We start from the raw sequence: 24,719 nt of genomic DNA on the forward strand, positions 1-24,719 counted from the left end.
ATCTGGAGGTAAGGCTCCAAATGCAATAAAATAAGCCCGTTATTATATCCTGATGGTTTTAGCTTTCAGCATGTTTGCTTGTGGTTCATAGTGTTAAACTTTCCTTCTCTGTGTTAATTTATCTATCTACGTTCAAGATGTATATGATCTTAAACTTTTGTGAGGAAAATCATGTCTGCGTTGATGTTCAGTTCAGACTTGCAAATTAAAGATAATTTTCTTCACTTTGGTTTGGGTGTCTAATATTAGGCTACATGATGGTCTTGTAATAATAATTAAGTAAAAGCCTATTTTCATTTTTAGACACTGCTTGTATTATATGCATAAAAATGTGTTTGTATTGCATCTTAAATGTGTATTAATTAAAAACATTTACACCATTAAATTACACATGGTAATGTTATCAATAGTTGTCAGATAATAGCTATTGAAAGAGTGGATATTTTTTTCTCCTTCAATGCATGTGTTAGCCACGGATTGAAGATTGGAAACAGTTTATTTAATTTTAATTAACAGTTGAGTAACTTTTGGCCCTGAGTTAGATGTTGATTAACACTAAACCAGTCTAAAAATCCATCCAGTTTCCCCAGCTGTAAACCCATTGACTGTTAAAGTCTTTTTTCTTATAATAAACTGACATGTTAATAACACATTCAGTTTATGTGTTTATGAGTACACTTTCAGAATGCTCTCGATTGCATGAAGATCCATTCTGTATGCATCTGTAAGTGTGGTGGTGCTTATGGGGTGTCACTCTGGGACGAGTGAGCATAAGGGTGAGAGGGAAAAATCACAGTATACTCACTACAAAAATCTAGACTACACCACTGGACACACCCAAAACTGCACATTTTTGCTCACACCTATAAAGTGGCAATTTTAACATGTTATAATAATTTATCTATATAGTATTTTGAACTAAAACTTCACATATGTACTCTAGGGACACCAAAGATTTATTTTACATCTTTAAAAAATCTTGTGACATGGCACCTTTAAAGGTGCAGTGTGTAAATTTTAGTGGCATCTAGTGGTGAGGTTGCGAACTGCAACCAACAGCTAAGTCCACTGATCATCTATCGCTTTTGAAACACATAGAAAAACTACGGTAGCTGCCACCGGACAAACATGTCATCGTTGAAGACAACTTAATAAAAAAGTTTGTCCATTAAGGGCTTCTGTATAAACATGGCGGCACAAAATGGCGACTTCCATGTAAGGGACCCCCCGGTATGTAGATAAAAAACGTCTCATTCTAAGGTAATAAACACATAACGGTTCTTTATGAAAGGTCTTTATACACCACTGATAATATAGTTTTATATATTATTTTGCATTTCTGTCAAGAGATCCTTCAAAAACTTACACACTGCACCTTTAAATCACAACAACAATGTTCCTTTATGCAACTTTAAAGTAATTAGCAACATTTGCTAGAAGCTTATGGTGTAGCCAACTATTTTTCAAAATAATAGTAGTTTAGCTAGTAGTAGCACGTCCTTAACATTAGCACACACCGCTAACCCATTCCAAAGTCAATTGATTTATAAAGCACTATTAAAAATAACAGCTGTTGACCAATGTGTTGCACAAAATAAACAAATAAATGTTGTGACCATTAATGTGAAAACCCAGCTTTAGTTATTTTTTATTGATTTATAATCTTGATATCTTAAATATCGACTGAGTACGGTCAGGTCAAAGATTGAAATCAATGATTGGAATCAAACTTTGACGCTACTAATCTCAGAATTAGATTATGAGACTTTAGCTTGGATTTCACAAATAAATAAAAATGAAGCATTTATGAATAAGCATAACAACACGTAAACGTAGCCACTAATTAGAGAGGAAATAATCCAAAAACTTAATTGATCAGATCTGAGATGAACATATGAGATAAGGAGACACCAAAAGTACAAGATGAAACGTCCTCATCACATCTGAGACTGACATTAAATTCATGGTAAAACGATCATGAACTGCAATATTTTACATCAATGGCTTACAGTTCAGATTGCAACAATGAAGAAATTTCAACGGAGGCTTCCGCACATCAGCAAAGTATGCATAATTAACATTGCTTTGCATAATTAACACCGCCGTGCTATCAGGTAATTAATAGACAGTAATAAGGCCAAAGAGTCTTAGACTTCCTATGGTGATAACAGGAGCCTAGCAAAGTGACTAGATAACTTTCCATAGACAGATTAGTGATACAGAGAACTGAAGGTCCTCGAAAATGCCAGCAATCATTTGCCTCCAAAATGGGTACTGTCCCACAAACCCCTGTTGTCTTCCTAAGATACAATAGAAAGACTGATGTGGAAAAAACTGGGGAAAAATATTACGTTTTATATTTTTTAATTACCAAAAAAGTTAAGCTGTAGAAAATCACATCTTAAAGGGGACATTTCACAACACTTTTTAAAAATAAATCTTTGGTGTCTCCAGAGTACGTATGTGAGATTTTAGCTTAAAATACCATATAGATAATTTATTACAGCATATTAAAATTGCCTCTTTGCAGGTGTGAGCAAAAATGTGCCGTTTTTGGGTGTGTCCTTTAAAATGCAAATGAGCTGATCTCTGTCGCGGTTGGATAGTGCAGATTAAGGGGCGGTATTATCCCCTTCTGACATCACAGGGGAGCCAAATTTACCTATTTTTTCACATGCTTGCAGAGAATGGTTTGCCAAAAGTTACTGGGTTGATCTTTTTCACGTTTTCTAGGTTGATAGAAGCACTGGGAACCCAATTATAGCACTTAAACATGAAAAAAGTCTGATTTTCATGATATGTCCCCTTTAATGTAAATGTAATTAAAATAAAATGTTATATGTGCGACTCTGGCAGTGGCAGCCAAATTAACAAGTGTAATATTAAAGAAAGACTTAAACAGGGTTCACACCTTAGTTAACTTCAAATTCAAGGACCTTTCAAGGACTTTCCAGGTCCAATACCCTCAAATTCAAGGACTAAATGTGGGGACACATTTCAAGTGAGAGCAAGATTACATTGTGTTACTTTTAAAGATACATTGCTACACTGCGGTGACACTTTGGGGACGCCTCCAGGGTTAAGTGCGTCTGAATGTGATATCAAATTCAACCAATGGTAAAGCTTAACGACAAAGACAGGGTGACACGGGAGACAGGAAGTATATCGCTATCTGAAATATTGCCAAAGACGGCGTTACAGGGACACAGGAAGTATGGCAAGGGAGACGCAGCGCCTCGTTCCCTTCTTAGGAAACAACAGTTACATACGTAACCCGAGACATTTTCATGTGTCAAACACAACTATGCAAAAAAACATTTTGGTATTAATCAACATTCGCATACAGAAGATACAAAGCATTTACACCGAACAGTTTAGCACGTGTGCTTAAAAAGTCTCGAATTTTTATGATATTATCCTACACTACACAGGGAATAATATGGATTTTTCAGAAAACTTCTTGCATAAAATAGATTCAAGCACTTTCAATGATCTGTATGTATGTATATTTTCATAAACTTCCCAGGGCCTTGAATAATTCCCCCCAGGTTCACAAACTTTTAAGGATTTCAAGGACCCGTGGGAACCCTGGTTAAAGCAAAGTAATCCAACATCTATCAAAAATGCACGATTATTGAAGATAATAATCCATTCAGTTTATACTGAAAACATCAACATTTTATCTTTTGGAGTAAAATTGCGTAACGTTAAAACCATAAGACCACCCATAAAAGACTGAACACTTAGAAATCTTCACAACGCCGCTGGACTCCGCCATTGGGCCAGCGGGTGGTACCTTACAGAATCATAGTATTTTAAACATGTTGCATAGAAATTTTATGTGATACCATTGTACTATTGTCAACCTAATAATGATAAATCTATCCCTTTCGTACGCTGAAACGTTGCCAAATTCCTATAAGCCAAATTCAAACTGTGACATTCATGACTATTCTATACATTACATAATGAAATCTAAAAACTGAATACAATCTAACTTACAATAATGGACACAAGCAATCTTTCACAAACATCACTCAAACAGACAGAATGGATTTATCAAAATAATTATGAAACACTGTATAACAGAGAGGAGCTCAATAAGCAACAGTTCACGATTTACAGATCAACCATATCTCAAAGAGACAGATACTGAGTTCAGACCCAAACAAAAGCATCGTCTGTTCTAAAGGGAAAACTGCCTCAGCAACAAGCTAGTCTGACCTGCTAAGAACAGTCGCCTCGGTATGTTACCGCAACAGGGTAAGACAGTAAAAAAAGGCCAGGGGAGAAACTAAAGCGGCTTCGCTGCAGATGAACTGATTTGTGCAGGCTGTTATACACAAAGGAAAACTCCTCCCCTAATTCCAAATCAGCAAAAACAACAAGCGCAGAGGTAACCCAGAATCTCTCTCACATAAACCATGTGCATGCAAACCCAATTCTCTCTGACCGGGCTCGCTTTGCTGATTTACAATTAATTGATCACACTGGGTCTGTCTCCAAATGTGACCTCACTGACTAAGAACACAATTCTATTCTGCAGGGATCAACAAAACCAGCAAGTGTCAATAAGTTAATTGCTTTTGATTAGACTGGAATAATGATATTGTGAAAATAACGCAAAATGCAAAAAAATCTGAGCAATTTAAGCTTCATGTACTGTAGCACCTTCATGTTTTTGGGAGCAGCAGCCAAGTTTGCAAATGTGTAAGTAAGTCCCTTCTGGGAAGTCGCGCCACTAGGCGGCCATATTTGCATGCCTCCAGGCAGCTATTACAATCATGCAAGAGTTGAGATAGAGAGATTTCTTAAATTACATGCTAAAATAACATTTCAGACCAACATTTAAACCTGACCAGTTGCAAAGCAAGTCAGGCCCGGGCCCATATGCAAATTTAACTGGCCCCAAACAACAAGTGCAACGTAAAGGCATTTATCATAGATGGCGTCAAAGCGCACATGCACACTTAAAGGATTAGTCAATTTTCTTTAAAGAATCCAGATAATTTACTCACCACCGTGTCATCCGGAATGTTGGTGTCTTTCTTTGTTCGGTCGAGAAGAGGTTATGTTTTTTGAGGAGAGCATTCCAGGATTTTTCTCGTTTTGGTGGACTTTAATAGAGCCCAACGTTTAATACTTAACTCAACACTTAACAGTTTTTTTCAACGGAGTTTCAAAGGACTATAAACAATCCCAAACAAGGCATAAGGGTCTTATCTAGCAAAACGATTGTCATTTTTGACAACAAAAACAACAAATATACACTTTTAAAGCACAACCTCTCGTCATGTAGATCCGGTCGTGATGCGCCAGCTGACCCCACGCAATACGTCATGACGTCAAGAGGTCACAGAGGACGAACGCGAAACTCCGCCCCAGTGTTTACAAGTGTCTTGAAAGAGGACCGTTCCTACGTTGTTGTATGTCAACTGATACTAATTAATGTCTTTGTGGCAGTTTATTGTTTAAAATGGTCCGCAAATGTGCGTTTTATATATGTAACACGTGACCTCCCTACGTCACTACGCATTTACGTTAGGTCATTTTGGATGACATGGTGGTGAGTAAATTATCTGGATTTTTCTTTTAAGAGCAATGGAAAGATTTGGAGACATTTTAAGTGTGCACACACTCTCTAGCGAGAGCGGAAAGAAATTCATAAAGAGCTCAGTGCTTATCTGAAAGCTAGCATCCAGTTTTGTGCAAACCCATGAGCGGAGAGGTTTTGTCCAATTTACACATCATTAAGCATCGTTCACTAGTGTTAAAAAAAATCTCACCTGCATCCTGAGAGTTCAGCACCTCCAGGGCATGCATCATGGCACTGGCAAATACATTAGCATCCTCTTTGCTGCCAAAGTTAAGACCGTAGACCTGTCGTGCATCTCGCCACTGGTGAAAGGTTTGTGTGGCCTGGTTGTATTTCAGCCCCTTGGGAATGGCACAGTTTATTACCACCTGTTGACAGAAGAAAACAACATATTTAAATTAATTCATTTTTGTAGATGCTATTATTTACATGAATTTATCAAGAATTTAACCAAAGTGATATGTATATTAAATTCTGGTTGTGAAAAAATGGTTTGATCACATTTTAATGCCATTTTTTTCTGAAATCCTTGTCTAATGGACTTGGATGTTACTAACTCTAAAGCATTACATAAAAACTTTGAGTATATCATCAAAATTAAAGGATTAGTCCATTTTCTTTAAAAAAAATCCAGATATTTTACCCACCACCATGTCATCCAAAACATTGACGCTTTCTTTGTTCAGGCGAGAAGAAATTATGTTTTTTGAGGAAACCATTCTAGGATTTCTCTCATTGTAATGGACCCCAACACTTAACAGGTTTAGTTTCAACGCAGCTTCAAAGGACTCTAAACGATCACAAACGAGGCATAAGGGTCTTAACTAGTGAAACGATTGTCATTTTTGGCAAGAAAAATGAAAATATGCACTTTTAAACCACAACTTATTTTCTTCCTCCGGTCGTGTGACACGCCAAATCGACCTCACGTTATACGTCATCACGTCGAGAGGTCACGGATGACGTATGCGAAACTACGCCCCAGTGTTTACAAGCGTGGAGAAAGAGGACCGTTCGGACGTTGTTGTATCTGGAATGATACTAATTAATGTCTTTGTGTCAGTTTATTGTTTAAAATGGTCCGCAAATGTGCGTTTCATATATGTAACACGTGACCTTTTGTCATCATTACGCAATTTCGTGAGGTCGCGCTGGCGCAGGACCGGAGAAATACAAGTTTTTGTGGTTTAAAAGTGCATATTTTTTATTTTTCTTGCCAAAAATGACAATCATTCCGCTAGATAAGACCCTTATGCCTCGTTTGGGATTGTTTAGAGTACTTTGAAACTGCAATTTTAAACTGCATTAAAACTGTTAAGTGTTGGGGTCCATTAAAGTCCATTAAAATTTTGAAAATTCCTGGAATGTTTTCCTCAAAAAACATAATTTCTTCTCGACTGAACAAAGAAAGACATCAACATTTTGGATGACATGGTGGTGAGTAAATTATCTGGATTTTTTTTCAAGAAAATTGACTAATCCTTAAGCAACAAAATGCATTGCCATTTTTAATTTTTATCTTGAGATTATTAAAATTCACAGCCTCACAAAGTCATCCAACTCTATGAAACATCTCTGTAAATATCAAGTTAGAAAAGGCTTCAATGTTATAATCAGACAGATAATACGCATTTCAAAGACAAAGTTTCGCTGTTATCCACTGTGAAAAGTTTCCCAAGGACAAACTACAGATAAAACATGTTCATTCTTGCAGAAAAAAATCTGCATTGTTTTGTAAGTTTTTCCACAATGCACTACTTTGTCATTACGCAAAAGGTGACTAAAGTCAGTTTGGCTCCAAACAAGCGTTTCGGGAACAACAGTATGGGATTAATGTGGTAACTGCACAAACATATTTAAAAGTCAAACACAAGACACTCTCTATACTCTCTTCTCTGCAAAGCACATCTTCAACATGGCAAATATTCTGTGGTAACTGGCTGTTTTCCAAGTCATTTCAATTTTTCAGCCTTTGACATCAATGTAATTACCATAAGAAGTGCAGCTAATTAGTGAGGGGTATAAATGGAACCGTGAACTGTAAGCCATCCTGACTCAACTCGCAAATGCAAAAAACTTCCCTTTTCAACACATAAAAAAATGAGCAGTAAGAACTCAAATCTGGGTCATGTTCTTCAATAAGCAACTTTGGTGTTTAAATCAAAGCTTTCATGTGCAAAAAAGCCTTTTAGTGGGTGAGCAGGTCTGACATTAACTGTTAATTGCACCTGGTACGAACATCTGGTCTCATAAGAAAAAGATAGCAGGTCCAATACCTGCATGTGACTGTCCATAAACTATTAAAATGACAGTTCACACAACAATAAAAAAGACTGTTTGTAATTTAACAGTTTTGGAGCACCATTGAGTTCCATACTAGAAAAAATACTATTGAAGTCAGTGGTGCTCCAAAACAGCTAAAATATAAACAGTGGTCAAAATAAAATCTTCCTTTGTGTTTAGCATAAAGAAATGTACACAGGATCAGAACAACTTAAGTAAATGATGACAGAAGTTTTTGGGTGAACTATCCCTTTAATACATGATATAGCAGCAAACATCAAATGCTAAGAGTACAAAAGCAATATCATCTCTCTTTCTACAACATGAAAGTAGGACAAATAATCTCATTCCACTGCACTCTGTAATGTTATTGCAAGACAAAAATAATATTTTCTTAATTTTCTTTAAACTATAAGGTTATCAATAACCGTTAACAATTGGTTTGTTCCAAACTAGCAATGATTTAGATGTTTGAGCAAAATCTTGACCAAGATATTGCCATGGCCAAGTTATCGGCCGCTATTTTTGTATTTTTGCACTGGCCAATAAATTGTTTTGCTGCACTTTGTTGAAATTGAAATTAAAAACTTAAAGAGCACCTATTGTCCAATTCACGTTTTTACATTTCCTTTGGTGTGTATTAGTACATGTTAACGATATGCAAAAGGTACAAACCCCAAAGTAAACAATGACGCAAGTTATCGTCTCCAATGTAAATCTCTTTTCTTGGACTACAACAAACACATGGATTGTAGGCAACAGTTTACTTTCTGAAATTGGTGATGTAGACAAGACCGACATTATCATAATTCCTCCCGCTTCGGACTCACAGGGCTCTATCTTACACCCGGTGCAATGCAGGGCAATGCGCGACACAAATCTTTTGCTAGTTTCCACCCTGCGCAACTATAATTTTCACGTATAGCGCCACGTTGTTTAAATAGCAAATGCATTTGCGCCCCCTTTTGCGCCCATGGGCGTTCTGGTTTGAAAACAAGGTGTGTTCAGGCGCATTGTTATTTTGAGGCGCAATATGTTTTTTGTTATTTAAAGAGCGCATTAGTAATATGCGCCTATAAACAGGACGACAACGCGGGTTCGCTTATCACATACATGAATGCGCAGCAGCACAAAAACACTTTTAAATATAAAAGATTAAAGGATTGAATGTAAAAGATTATTATTGAGTCTCTTGGACCAAAATGAGGACCGATTATGAGACGTTAGAAGGCGTAAAGAGCTGCTTCACCTGCAGCCTGGTAAGTAAATAAATGCTTTGCTTTAAACAAATGCATCTGTTTTAAATGTTTTTTTAATGCTACCTCACAGATTTATTTTATATGATGACTCTGTACCTTTTAAGCAATTTAAGTAAAATTTAAGTAATGCTTTAAAAAACTCGTGACACTGTCCAAGTGCTGAAACATGCAGAGAGCCGTTTATAAATTCTTTATCTCCTGTTTGTTACAAATAAAGTATTTTATAGTACAAACCTTTTCTTACATACTTGTTAATTATTTTTTGATGATATTGGATAGCCATACATTTAAAGCAATTAAAAGCCTGCTTTTTTACTTCCATGACTAGAAGAAAACGGGTTTTAAAGGTTTTAATAAAAAAATAAAAATTTCAATACAAGTGAAAACAACAATTATTTAACATTAATCTTAAACTGGGGATCTTCTTCCACCTCTTAGTTTTTCAGTTTACAAAGTCCGTCATCTAAATAGGGATTAGACATAGCGCCAGTGCAACAGGCTTTTAAATGGGATGAGAGCTGAGACTCTCATTGGTTTATTGCACGTTACGCACAAAATACTCACATTACTCATTAAAAAAAATAGGACCAACCCTTTTCGACCATGACTTTTTCATTTTTCCCATTGTTAAATTAGCAAAAGTGGATTCGGACACGCCCATTAAGACGTTGCGCTGTGCGCTTTAGACAATGCGCTTAGATCGTTAAAATAGGGCCCAAAACCTGTAAGTTAACTCCTGTTAGCATTGCATTGTGAGCGAATCTTTCAAACATGGTAAGGAGCGTCACATTTCTGGCTGAAGTCAGAGGACACAGAGCTTTTCAAATCCGTGCGTTTCAGGAAGAGAGTGAAATGTGGAGCTACAAAATTGTACGGTATGTGGAAAATAATGTGTTTTTTACCCATAAACAACGCAAACACATTGGATTATACCAAATACACAAAATAACATTGTTTTTTAGCAATGAAATAGGTGCTCTTTAAAAACTTTGGGAATATTGTGATATTTTTTACAAATTGCTAATCTGTGAGCTTCATTATTTAAAAAAAAGAATGTGCCATTATAATCTTTAATCAAAAACGCGAATCCCTCCTCAAAACAATCTCGCTTTATTTCCATTGACAAGAAAAAGCGAAAGGGCGGGGCACAGGAAAAGATTGCAGTGATTAGCAAATAGCAACATGGCCCAACTTCCAACGATCCAATTAATTCTCGATGGACGAATTTAAATCCTGCCCTACCTTTTATCTAAATTCAGAAGCAGTTTCATATCGATACACTGCAAAAAAGTATTGAAGAAAAAAATTCTTAGTATTTTTGTCTTGTTTTCAGTAAAAATATCTAAAAATTCTTAAATTAAGATGCTTTTTCTTAATAAGCAAAACGACCAAAGAAAATAAGTCTAGTTTTTAGACCAGAAATATCAAATTTAAGTGATTTTTAATTTTTCTTGAATTTTTATTTTATTTAGTGTTTAAGAAAAATGTTCAAGATTTTTTGCTTAGCCCATTGGCAGATTTTTTGCTTGTTTTATGCACAAAATCACTTAAATTTGATATTTCTGGTCTAAAAACTAGATTTATTTTCTTGGGTCGTTTTGCTAATCAAGAAAAAGCATCTTAATTTAAGAATTTGTAAATATTTCTACTGAAAACAAGACAAAAATACTAAGATTTTTTTTCTTGAAAATAATTTTTTGCAGTGTATACTGTATGTCACAACAATTAGACAATTGATACTTCCGTTTCATTGTGACTTTAAAAAAGGACACATATGTAAAGCCAGCATCTGACAGTAAAATTACCAATCCTCATTCATTTTTTAACTTGACATTATGTTTAAACATGACATAAATAAAAATAATAATCACTTTGTTTTTTTCCCGTTTCAGGCCCTATTCTTGGAAAACACAAGGTATGTAACCAACATCAGTCAGTTAACTGCAGAAGACAATAATAATTATAATAATTAAGGTGTCAAATGCCGAATCCATGTTGACATTTGGTTTGCTTCAATGCTTTACTCTTTTCAGAAATGAAACTGCGATGGATGGCTCGTCAACAAATGCCAGGAAGTTTCTTGAAGAAATCTGACACGCTCCTTCATCGGATATCACCGTGATGATTGTGCCGCGTTCATCAATCATTAACGTAGCCATGACTAAACTTGTATTGTGACTTTCAGGGGCAGAAAAGCCTTTCCATTAAAACACCAGCAGGACACTGAATAATCATAAAATAGCAATGAATCACGTCCAGCATCGCCGCCTCTTCAGCGTTTCTGCCAGTTGTGTGGCAGGATGCATCAAACACAGTCCGAGCCAAATGAAGCCATTAAGCTGTCCACCTTTAAGTGCACATTACCTAGCTCTTCACTGAAAGTGTGGAAAACATTGCCCTTTTATATCCTTCAAGGCTTTTTTCCACAAGAGTACAAGCAGATTTAAAAGTGGTGGTCAGCTGGTAGGTAACAGGGTTCGAACCCGGGTCCCTGGAAACGAACACACACTGTGTGTGTGCTATTTTTAAACACAATGCACAATTTAGACAAACGAACACAAAACTTTTATTTCTTGGTTCATTTTTCGCAAGAAATAAGCAGAGAAAGAACCAGGTCAGACTCAAATTAAATGCATATGAAATACAGCCTGAAGTGAACACTGTGACGTATGCGTTCTAACTTTAGCACATTACAGACTGTATTTTCACTTAAAATCAAACAATCTACAATTCATATTAGTTCCTTTCCACCTTTTGCTAATTATAAATGTAACCTAAATTCCTATTTTTACTTTGTAGCTTTCCAAATCTACTGTGTTACTAAGTCAAAGCTTCAAACTTTTGGAAGTTTTCTTACTACAGTTTATGCTGTAAAAGAAACCTCTGTCATTTTAAATGTGGTTTTGAAATTAATTTGTCTAGATTTTACATTTTATAATCCATGTTGTAAATCTATTACAATGTCAGGAAGCTAACATGACAACACACTGCTACACAGCCTGAAGTAAAACTCCAAACTAGCCTTCAATGAATAACCTTCATAGAGAGATTGATTGGCTGCCTATTAACAAGGGCATATCTAAGGCCTTGATGATGTCTAGTAATGTAATGCATACTTTGTAAAGAGGCTGTTATGAAGGACGGGGCAGTGCTAATTATATCCATAAGCAACCATTGCTACACTGTAAAAAATATTCCTTGTTCAATATTACATTTTTAAAGGGCCCCTAATCTAGGTTTTTTCAGAAATATTAAAATAGTCTCTGGTATCCCCAAGAATGTGTCTGTAAAGTTTCAGCTCAAAATACACCACAGATCTTTCATTATACGATGTTGAACATGGCAATTTGTGGCTGCAATGAAAAATGCGCCGTTTTTGTGTGTGTCTCTTTAAATGCAAAAAAAGCTTATTTTCCCCTCCCCGTATGCAAAGTAGGGTGTAGAGCACTTACACATGTGCTTTGGACTACATCAAAACATGTGTCTCTAGTAGAGGCGCGTTCATAAAACAGAGTTATGGTTGGGGCATAATCAATGTAACATCACATTGATAGAGGATGATCCCCAACAGGCTGTTGCGGTTTAAAGGAGATTCCACAAAGAAGAATAGATGGATTTGTATAATAACAGGATGTATCTGCACATACACTAGCGACTCATTTTCTGCTGGAAACGCATTTAAAAGTGCATTTTTTTAGGTTAGGGGGGCTTTAAGTTTAAACTAAATTGTTTTTATACATCAAACCTTTACTAACAACACAAGTACTCCTAAGAGGTAAAATAAAATGATTAAAAAACAAATCTTTAACATGACACCTTAATAGAGTTAGGCCTGCATGATATTGGGGGAAAACTAACGCTGCAATATTTGTTTTTCTTTCTTTCTTTTCTTTAAAACGCCCTGCCAGCTTCTAAGGCTATATTCATGGCAAGAATAAAGTGTAACTATATAAAGTAAGAAAACATGTTTAAAATTAATTTCATCTCAAAATTGTAGAACTATGTTTGGATTAACTTGATTAAAAACTTTTTTTAAAGTATCAACAGAAAAAAACATTTCTTACAGGGACAGAGCTAATACAATCTAGTAGAATATGTTTAATGGACATTTTGGAGGATTTTCTCCTAAGAGTAAAATTGATGCGTCTATTCTGCATCTTGTAGATATGACTTAATCCCAATGAAAGTTTTTTTTTTTACTTTTTTTACGTTACGTTAAGTAAGTATGGTGGCACAAAACAAAACCTTTAAAACCTTTGACCTCGGGCGCAGTAATATTGACGGAAGTTTAAGTAAGAGGGGGGAGTTCTCAGGATTGATGATGTTACTGTGCGCCAAGGTCGAAGTGCTGCAAACTAAGTGCTCTTCCATCATACAATATAGTTCTCACTTTCATTTGCTTAAAAAAGGCCACGTTTTATTTTGTAACATCATTCTTATTCGTGTAACTACTCATGTAACGGTCTTTAAATAGGGAAAACATGGAAGTGTTTGGTGGCTTCTAAATTCTTCCCTGTTTGGATCCTAAGGAATGAATGGGGCTAGGCTTAATGCTAACACATTCACGACGCGCTGTACAAAGATTAAGTGCACGCATTGAAAAAAGATAGGCATGTATTAACTTGTTTAAGTTCAGGTAAGAACATGGTAAAATATTAAAAAACGGTGGTGTTTTCCTTTAAGTTTATAAAACTTACTTTTTTTAAGTATTACCAATTGAAGTATTTTTAAAACACATTCAACTTTCTCTTTCTACAGTGTATATCATTATAACCTAATACAGAGATGCTTTAATGACATATTTAACTGGAAGCTTTGAAATTAGATTGTTTGTTACAGTCTTCTTTAAAACTCACAAAAACAGGCGTTTTAAATCTGATTGTGATTTAATTCCAAGAATCATTTGCAAAGAAAATTACAGTATTGAAGACTTATGATCACACTATTATGCACATTATTATGCCTGTCATGAAAAGTTCACTTTACAGCGGTTGGATATTAGTTTCATACGATGCATAAATTCTACCAGACTTTATTCTTTAAGCAAACAAAGATTTAAGACATTTAACCATTTTTTAAAAGAAAAATAATGGCCTGCACAGCATCCAAGAAAGGACACAAAATGGATTAGAAGCTAGATCCAACATTAATAGGACGTCCTTCACTACAGTTGAATAAAACGATGTGGTTAAAAATGCAGATTCAATTAATGAAATCTCTCCCACGACATTTTATGTTACGAGTTTATGTGACGGAAGCTTAAAAGGTTGCTGAAGCAGCACCGAACGCTCTCACATGCATGCATTTCTCATAAACTCTGAAATGAACAATTCATCAACTTTTAAATACCAACCAATAAAAAAGATGAATCAGCTATTTTTTAACAATATGCGCTTACCCTTGAACTATTTAAGGCTAAATATTTTATTGCCTGTGAAAACCCAGCTAAAGTCATTTTTTTACGTTTTTTATACATAAAATCATTCTATATAAAGTAAAGAACATTTGGTGAAAATACAACAATGATTACCTGAATAATCAATATATTGAGTAAAGCAATGAAGAACAGAAGCCAACTAAAGAAAGGAAGTCATATACATACATCTATGGTGGCATGAAGATGAGTACACTATATTTTAGTGAACTATTTGTTTAAGGTTACTCTGAAGACTGTGTTTAAAATAAAAACTGTAATTAAAATTAACTGTTGGCACAAATCCTCTTCTGAAATGCCACACTGCATGTCTGAAAGAAAAGCAGAGTTTCTTCGTAAACAAAGCCAAGCGTAATATTTTTGCAATCACAACAGGCATTGTTGTACTTCTCATGAGATGTTATTTTACTTAAACTACCCTGTGCTGTTTGGAGTCGCTCAACTCCCTCATGTTTTGTGTCATGGGTCATTGCATGCGCCGCAGTGAGACAAGACCCCACTCGGCAGGGGAAGCCAGCAGGCCGAGCACACAACCTCGCAAATAAACCCACTGGGTCTGGACTGTCTGACTAGATTATAGACAACGCTGTTTCCAACAAAACACCCTTCAGCCCTCAGTACAATCACAGTATACCAATATATTATGCCTTTTAGGTGTTTTATTGCATTAAAGGATTAGTCCATTTTCTTAAAAGAAAAATCCAGATAATTTACTCACCACCATGTCATCCAAAATGTTGATGTCTTTCTTTGTTCAGTCGAGAAGAAATTATGTTTTTTGAGGAAAACATTGCAGGATTTTTCTCATTTTAATGGACTTTAATAGAGCCCAACATTTAATACTTAACTCAACACTTAACAGGTTTTTTCAACGGAGTTTCAAAGGACTATAAACAATCCCAAACGAGGCATAAGGGTCTTATCTAGCAAAACGATTGTCATTTTTGACAAGAAAAATAAAAAATATACACTTTTAAAGCCCAACTTCTCGTCATGTAGATCCGGTCGTGATGCGCCAGCATGACCCCATGCAATACGTCATGACGTCAAGAGGTCACAGAGGACGAACGCGAAACTCCACCTCAGTGTTTACAAGTGTCTGAAAGAGGACCGTTCCTACGTTGTTGTATGTCAACTGATACTAATTAATGTCTTTGTGTCAGTTTATTGTTTACAATGGCCTCCTTACATCACTACGCATTTATGTTAGGTCGCGCTGGACCGGACCAAGACGAAAAGTTGTGGTTTAAAAGTACATATTTTTAATTTTTCTTGTCAAAAATGACAATCGTTTAACTAGATAAGACCCTTATGCCTCGTTTGGGATTGTTTATAGTCCTTTGAAACTCCGTTGAAAAAAACTGTTAAGTGTTGAGTTAAGTATTAAATGTTGGGCTCTATTAAAGTCCATTAAAATTAGAAAAATCCTGCAATGTTTTCCTCAAAAAACATAATTTCATCTCGACTGAACAAAGACAGACATCAACATTTTGGATGACATGGTGGTGAGTAAATTATCTGGATTTTTCTTTTAAGAAAATGGACTAATCCTTTAAGGAATGGTAAAGCAAAAAATAAATTATGTTAAAGATTTAAGTACATTTTATGAATAATGATTAATTCAGAAATATTTGACCAGATGTGTGGTTTACTGTTTTCTACATAAAATAATCCTACACAATTTAAAGGATTTGCAAAGTTTTAATGTCCATCCATATTTATTTTTCTCTCTTGTTTAAGATACAAACAGACAATAGAGGAAATATGTACACAAAATAAAAAAAATCTATTTTCAGAACTAAACGTCTTCTTCAGGCATTGTTCAGTATTTAGTGTGACGTCTCTTGGCACGAAACAGATCTTGAGCTTTTTTGAGGAGACTGAAGTCCTGAAGTCATTCGATTAGAATTTGGAATTAGGATTTAATTTAATTTAATTTAAATTTAAGAGATCCTGCAGTTTCCTGCTATTGCTCAAGTGGAAGGGGAGTTTACCCTAAAAACAAAACGTCAGCGTATACTTTTATACAGTTTTTAATACTACATACACATTTCCTGTATTTTCTGGTTGTATTCTAATAAAGAGACTGAGAAATAATTGTATATGATCACTATACAATTGCAAAAACAACAAATCTAATGGTAGCATGGTGGCATTAAGACTTTTGCACAATACTGTAGATTAATTTGCCTCAGTTCCCTCGATAACAAGCACATGTCCACAATAAAACTGTAACAAGCATGAGAACTTCAGCGGAGATTTGGTTTGACAATTCATCATTCAAAAGTTTCCAACTCATTTACCCCAAAGCTTCATTTCTCTTACCTGGTGGTCCTGAATCTTACGGCCCACTACTCTGAAGGCGTTATTGCCTGTGTGGTGATAGATGTGGACTCGACTGAAGCCCGTGGATCCACCGGCCGGAACCCATTTCTTGTTGGCGTCGTCATACACCATGACAGCGGCCCGCGCCTGACATATACTCTGCTCGCTGGAGAGAGAGAGGAAAAAAGAGAACCTCCAATAAGCTTTAATAGTTTAAAAACACAGAAAAAAATACATAACTTTAGTTAACTTGTTAAGGAACGTATGTTTAATTATACAGAATTCCCACACCTTAGCTAACTTCAAATTCTAAGACATTTCAAGCACTTTCGAGGCCCAATACCCTCAAATTCAATAACTAAATGTGGGGACACATTTTAAGTGAGAGCAAGGTTACATCGTGTTACCTTTTAAGATACATTGTTAAAGTTCCCTATTGAGGGAACTCGCGCCGCGTCGCTGTGGTGACACTTTGGGGACACCTCCAGGGTTAAGTGCGTCTGAATGTGTATATCAAATTCAACCAATGGTGAGGCTTAACAACAAAGATGGGGTGCAGGAAGTATATCACTATCTGAAATATTGCCAAAGACGGCGTTACAGGGACGCAGGAAGTATGGCAAGGGTGACACAGCGTCTCGTTCCCTTCTCAGGGAACAACAGTTACATACGTAACCAGATACGTGTTCATGTGTCAAACACATCTATGCAAAAAAGCATTTTGGTATGAATCAACATTCGCATACAGAAGATATAAGTATTTAAAGCGAACAGTTTAGCTTGAAAAGTCTAGAATTTTTATGATATTATCCAACACTACACAGGGAATAATATGGATATTTTCCAGAAAACTTCTTGCATAAAATAAATCCAAGCACTTTCAATGACTTGTATCTATGCATGTATATTTTCAACTTCCCAGGGCCTTGAAATTTTCCCCCCAGATTCACAAACTTTCAATGATTTCAAGGACCTGTGGGAAACCCGAGTATACCGATTCATTCAATGGGTGTCAATTTAATAGATAATCTGAATTTAAATCTATGTGTGAAGCGGTAATTGTTCCTTTAGTCACCGAAAGCTTTAAAGCACTGATAATTTAACATCCATCGTGTGATTCTGTATTAGCACTCAAGTGCAGTTCACCTTTATAGGTCAATCATTTATTATGCAGTCATCCATTAAATGCAAACAACGAAAATCAATTTCGCTGTCTCGCTGATCACTTTGCACTATAGGGCAAAACTCGCCTTGAATAAAACTCTAAATTATTTACAGTGACCCCTCCACTGCTTTGAAAGAATAAGAAAAGAGCAGCTAAAAGTGTTTTGCACTTTCTTTATCAAATGAACAGAAGCAGGTTGAAAAAGGAAAGAGTGAGTGCTATGACCTTGTTAATAAAAACTAAGCTTACATTCCCCTCCTCTTGAAATATGAACATATTCCATCTTAGCTGTTGCATTTGATCTGTTCTGTCATTTCTTTGCCATCTAACAACACATCCGGACCATACACGATGCGGCAAAGCGACAAGTGATAAAAGCTAGCTATAGAGTGCCGCAGGGATAAAGTATTTTAGTAGGCAAAACCCGGAAGGGAGTTAGCATTTTAGCACTACTTTACAGTAGTCGTGAAAGTTACAAGTCTGCATGAGAACGCAAAAAGAATAAATTGTTGTTAAAAACCTTGCCGTCAACCTGCTGTACCTGGTTAGAGTATGAGTAGTGCACGGGCCCAAAACTCCAGCCCTAACCCGGCCCTGGCCCGTAGTTTTCAAGCCCTACCCGACCCCAGCCCGACAATGCCTGCAGATTTTTCAGCCCGAACCCACCCTGACCCGAGACCAATATCAATCACTTTTAAGCTCTCTCTGACCCCCGCGCTCTTTGATGCGTGCTCTCTCTCTCGAACGCGCGCTCTCAGATGCCCGCTGTCTCTGCTACACACGCAAACACACACACACACACACAGAGGAGAGACGCTAAAATAAGCCCGACCCCGATCCGAGCCCGGTCGGTAAAAAAAAAAAAATGTCCCGAGCCCGATCTGTAAAAAAAAAATTGCCCGAGCCTGGTCTGTAAAAAAACAACTGCCCGAGCCCGGCCCAAATGGGCTTATGCTGAGTTTACACCAACCGCGTTTTAGGCGTCAAAATCGTGTCTACCGCGCGTGGTTTGATGCTTTTAACAATTTGGATGCATTTGCGCGTGTAGAGCGGAGTAGACGCGCGGAAAAAGCAAGTATTTGAAATTCCGCCAAAGTTCAAATTTTTCAACTCGGGCGTCAGCCGCAAATTCGCGTGAAACGCAAAATGCACAAAAAGCACATTGAAATCACTCGCGCTTCACGCCTCTACCGCGGTTGGTGTAAATGCAGCATTAGCCTGTCGGGCTTGCAGGGCTCTAATGAGTAGTAAATATACTAAATATACATTGTTAGTAGATTTTCACTGAAAATGTTTGAAGAAAGTTCAAAATCACTTAAAGAGCACCTACTTCGTTGCTAAAAAACTATGTTATTTTGTGTATTTGGTATAATACAATATGTTTGCGTGGTTCAAAAAACACGTGGTTCATTTTTGTAGCTCCAGATACGCATTTCTTCCTGAAAAGCAATAATTTTGTACAAAACTCATTGATTTGAAAAGCGCCTTGTCCCTGATTGACCAGCTAATCTGTACAGTGTGATTTCCGTCAGCCGGAAATGTAAGGCTCCCTACCATGTTTGAAAGATTCAGGCCCAATCAATGCTAACAGGAGTTAACTTACAGGCTGATTCCGAAGCGGGAGGAATTATGATATTGTCGGTCTTGTCCATGTCATCCGGCTCAGGAAGTAAACTGTTGCCTACAATCCGTGTGTTTGTTGTAGTCTAAGAAAAGAGATTTACATTGGAGACGATAACTCGGATCATCGTTTACTTTAGGGTTTGTACCTTTTGCATATAGTTAACATGTACTAATACACACTTACACCCTAAAGGAAATGTAAAATCGTAAATTGGACCATAGGTGCTCTTTAATATTAACACATTAAAAGCACTCTTTGTTGCCGGGAGGGCAAAACAAAACTTTCAAATCAGATGTCACATTGTGAAGTCAATCGGGTGAAATAAATAATATCATGACAAAGCACTTCAGAATATATGTTGGCAGACTGTTGAGTGTTTTGTTTTGCTTTTTTGTGAAATCAATCTCAGGACTGAGATGAGATCCCAGGATCATCCGCCTAGCAGAAATGGGCTAATCTAACAGGATTGTCCACTGAGACCAATCCCTACACTTTAATTAAGGAGCGAGCATGCCTCAGCGCACGAGCATGTCTCAGGAGCTTTACACTTTATCACCGTGTAATTGACGAAAGACAGTCAGAACGCTACCAACTAACAGGGTAGAGAAAGTTTTTCAAAAAGCAAACTTTTTATGTTTATGCACTTGGAAGATACTTTTACCCAAATCGACTTTAAGGTATCGACGGTTTCAGCAGTAACAACATAAACAAGCTGCTTTCGTGGTCTTCACGTAACTTCACGTAACTTTCTTAATTATTACGCCAGAATGAGAGTAAAGTCCTAGCCATATCTGCCTAGACAATCGCAACTTTTTATTTTCTGTCGGTCTTAGTACACGATTAAACTACAGAAGAGTCACGTTTTAAATAGGAAAAATATCGAAACACTTATTTTTCGCGCGATGCTAATGGTCTAATCAGATTCAATGGATTGTGCTAAGCTATGCTAAAAGTGCTAGCGCCAGACCCGGAGATCAGCTGAATGAATTCCAAAGCGGTCAAATATTTAACTCTAGGGGAGCTGGAAAATGAGACTATTTTCCCTTTAAGATATTTTGAAAAATTGTTTGTAATCAAGCAGATCTGGGGCCTATACCATGAAGGTAGCTGAACAAACTCGGGGTTACAGGATTGGTTTTGAGTTGACAAAACCAAACCGATGCAATCAGGCTTTATTGGTCCCATGAAGCGGCTTATCAACTTTCTCTGTCAACTCAGGCTTTGATCTTTAGGCTATGATTACTCCACCCGCGCGTGCACATAAAAGAGTGACGTCGGCACCGAACAACCAATCGGAATAGAAATAGAGGGAGCACGTATGAGCAGTGTATTTTTTTAGCGGAGGAGCATGAGCTAATTATACAAAAGTATGAAGATTAATTTTAAGAGCGAAATAATACTGCCTCTGCTCTTTTTAATATAACATGTACATTAACATGTACTTCATTGCATAATATATTTAGGTACCCAAAGTGAAACATGCTTTTTTTAAACATTTTTTTTTGTACATTGTTAAATTTGTTAATAATCTTACAGAGAATTTTATAATACTAATAGCCCTCTTTTAAACACATGGTCGGGAAATGTCCGGGGAACACTATGAAGCTGTTTATGTAGGCTTTTTTACAGTGCGAGGACCACCTTGCGCATGCAAACCGTGTTTTCCCCATCGACCGCATACAAGTATGTACCAAAAAAAAAAGCGCAACGCTATATACATCATTTAAGGTACAGTAAGGGCACGGATTCAACGTAATACATTTCTTATGTGAGGCTAGAAGTTTGCAAAGATAAGAGATTCCTTCCGTGGAAAATCTAGATATTTCATACAAATAACTGGGCAAGGGAAAACTAAAAACTCTCTCTCTCTACGAAGTGCTCTAACAATTTGCGTGGAGAGACTTCTTTCTGCTTTGGATGTTTAAGATTAAGACCCTCACCCTCCTTTTCTTTTTGTTTTTTCTTAGTTTTTTTTCCTCTTTTTTTCTTTAAATGCGGTATCAACACGGAAAATAGTGATTGTTAAATATGCCTTAATGTTTGTATTTGAATATGTTCAATAAAAAAATACAAATAAATAAAGTTTGCGCGGAGACGCTAGTAGTTACGTCACCTACATATTTCTTTGCTCGCAGCTGATTGGTCAAACTGCAGTCTCAGATCTCGAATCCAGAACATAACGTGCCCCGGGGCAGGTTAGCCGTGCAGCGTAAGATACCATGGCGACGAACACCGATTAAAGCCGCGCTACTTTCATGGTACCTAAAACCCAGGGTTGGCGCAAACTAATCTTAAATTTACCTGGCTATCCACTTAAACCGGCTTCATGGTATAGGCCCCTGGGGCACCATTGACTTCTATAGTAGGAAAACATTGCTGTCAACAAAAACAAATTCACCCTCTTACCCACTGCAGAACCGAATAGTCATTCTAATTCATGTTTATTCAGTTTCACTTTATTACACTTTAAATTAGCTACACTTAATTTTAATTGAATAATGGAAATAAACTCCATAAAACAAGGTATGCCAGCTCAAGAAGCTTTACGCTAAAATGAACAACTTTGTTATGAAATACTGTTATACGCAAGATTATGTATTTCTCATTAATCAACTAGGCAATTAGACATTCAGCTAGAACAATATACAAAGACTACAGACAGTTTCAATTTGCAAAAAAAATATTTCATTACAGTTGTACTTGAGCATTGGGCGCATTCGTGTAATTAGAGAAATGATTAAAATAAAAAGCTTGTGCTGAAATTGAATGTTAATACAAAACAGTTTAAGTATAACTAAGCCCATAACGAAGGCAGCTAAATTACTATTGTGTGTGTGTGTGTAAATGAATATAAATATGATATATAGTCCATGACCTTTCTTTTAAGCTTAAATAAACAGCTGCAATTATCTAATGAATTAATGTTAGTTGGTATATAATTGTGTGAATCTCTGTCACATATCAAGGATATTCAGATCAAAGGCGAACTGAACAAAATAGTTTGCGCATTAAGATGCAACCAAACAAAAACAATGACAAAGCATGATCAAAACCCCTTAGCGCCACAATCCAAAAATGTTCGCATTCCTGTCACGTGAACATCCCGACAGCACAAAAACAACATCAGAGAGCTTTGTGCTGAGGCTGCAGTGACACGAGAGAAAAAGCCCCGGGGAAGAGCATGGGAAACCAGGATCCGATTACGCAACCCAACGCCTGCAACATCAGGAGAAATCACCATCAACCTTCAACATGGCTCAAACTAACATCCTTAATGACAGCTTCATTGTCTTTGCCTGTGTAACAGACTCATTCACAAATAAACCACACAAGTAAAGATGATGAGATGCTTGTAATGCTATCTGTAACATGGCCATTGCATTCATAAAACACAGATGTGAATTCTGTATGCTGACAATGTGCCAGAGACAAACTGATAATGACTTGTGTGGATACTAAGGGCTGGGCAATATATTAAACATATTGAATGGTTTTGAAATGGTATCCTTTTAAAAGGTGCAAACATGTACCATTTAAGTATGGATATGTATCTTTAAGGTACCAGTATGTGCCCATTAGGTACAAAGGTGTGCTTTTCAAAGGTAGCGCCAAAGGGATAGCTTTCTTTCAGAGACCATGCTTTATTCTAACTATGCATTAAATATTAACATGTATAAAATTCACACTAGCCCACACACTATGAGGTGTGGCTGAGGTAAAAAGTGTCGACATGAATCATGCATGTTGTCAACTCTCGTTCTTTAACACATAGTTTGTTTACACGGCTCAAATCGTCCAACACTAACTCTCACAAGCTGCCATCTCAAAGACATATCGCAAATCCACTAAGACTCCTGCAAACACAGAGAGGATTCAGACATCCTAACAAGTCAAGCAGACCGCTGGCTAGAGGTTCACAATAGGATCTAAAGCAATTCTGCCATGATAACAAGGGATTTCTCATGTATTGTCAAGATATGAGAAAGGAGCACTAGAAAAAAGAAATGGGTGATTCTCACGAAACCATTGAAACACCACGGCACTAATGATTTTAGCTTTAAAATGTGTAATATAGTAACATTAAAAAGCATCAGAATTAACACAATACTGTGTTCTACCTTGCACAATGTGTGATTTCAACATAAGAATTTATAATTGTAAATTTTATCTCATTTTCTGCTGAAATTCTCATTACCGCAATGTGTCCGGCTGTGTTTGAACATGTGTTATGTTGTAATTTAATCAAATTAACACAAAAAAATAAGAAAAAAAATAAATGGATGTTTTGCTAGACTACTTTAGATGACAGGAAAAATATTTACTGAATATTCATGTATAATAATAATGAAGAAAAATTTGGAAAATGATGTGTCCATGCCTAATGTTCTCATCCTCCGCAGCACTTTTTGAGAACAGTTTAAGCACACATACAGAATTTTAATAAAGTTTGATTTTGAGTGACCAAGCACATGGACCACTTACTTCAAGATGGCTACCAGGTAAGATCATTTTTTACAGCTAATTTGAAATATTGTCTTGTCAGAATGCTTACACAACATTTTAATTATCATTACCGCAACAGATGCTTATTAAATGTTAATTTAATTAATAGAAGCATAATACTTTGATTTTAAATGCATGTGCAGAATCTCCAAATTATGTTCTTTCAGGTTTGTCATGTCATTTTGAAAATATGTCAGTGTTGATGTTTTCTGACTGTTGCGGTAATGAGATTTTTTAGGACTAATTTTTTAAATTATGTTACAAAAAGTGTTAAAAGATAAGTAAAAGTTTTTAAATTAATGTTCCCATTTACTCCAGACTTTGTTTTTCAATGTCTGGTGGGAAAAAAAGTAAATTTAAGCAATTTTTACATTTTCATGCTTGACATGTTTAAAACCAAGTTTTCGTGAGAATCACCCAAATATATATTATTACAAACGAAACAGACAAATACAACGGCGGTCAGACAAAATTTCACCAACCCAGCCAGGGTTATGTCTTAAAATTACTAGTACAATTCTTCAAACTTC

At 36.3% G+C, this 24,719-nt stretch overlaps 1 protein-coding gene across 8 annotated transcripts in view; it reads right to left on the minus strand.

The window, feature by feature from the left end:
- Positions 1 to 24,719, minus strand: part of enah (ENAH actin regulator) — a 132,119-nt gene that overhangs the window by 57,940 nt on the left and 49,460 nt on the right. For all 8 annotated transcript variants that reach the window (XM_055187274.2, XM_055187276.2, XM_073856240.1 and 5 more), the window contains 2 exons: positions 16,898 to 17,063; positions 5,787 to 5,964 (listed from right to left, as the gene is read on the minus strand). In XM_055187274.2, the coding sequence (XP_055043249.2) occupies positions 5,787 to 5,964; positions 16,898 to 17,063 (344 nt within the window). The remainder of the gene's footprint in view (positions 1 to 5,786; positions 5,965 to 16,897; positions 17,064 to 24,719) is intronic.

This window comes from Misgurnus anguillicaudatus, chromosome 18, assembly GCF_027580225.2.
Source record: "Misgurnus anguillicaudatus chromosome 18, ASM2758022v2, whole genome shotgun sequence".
Taxonomy (NCBI): Eukaryota; Metazoa; Chordata; class Actinopteri; order Cypriniformes; family Cobitidae; genus Misgurnus; species Misgurnus anguillicaudatus.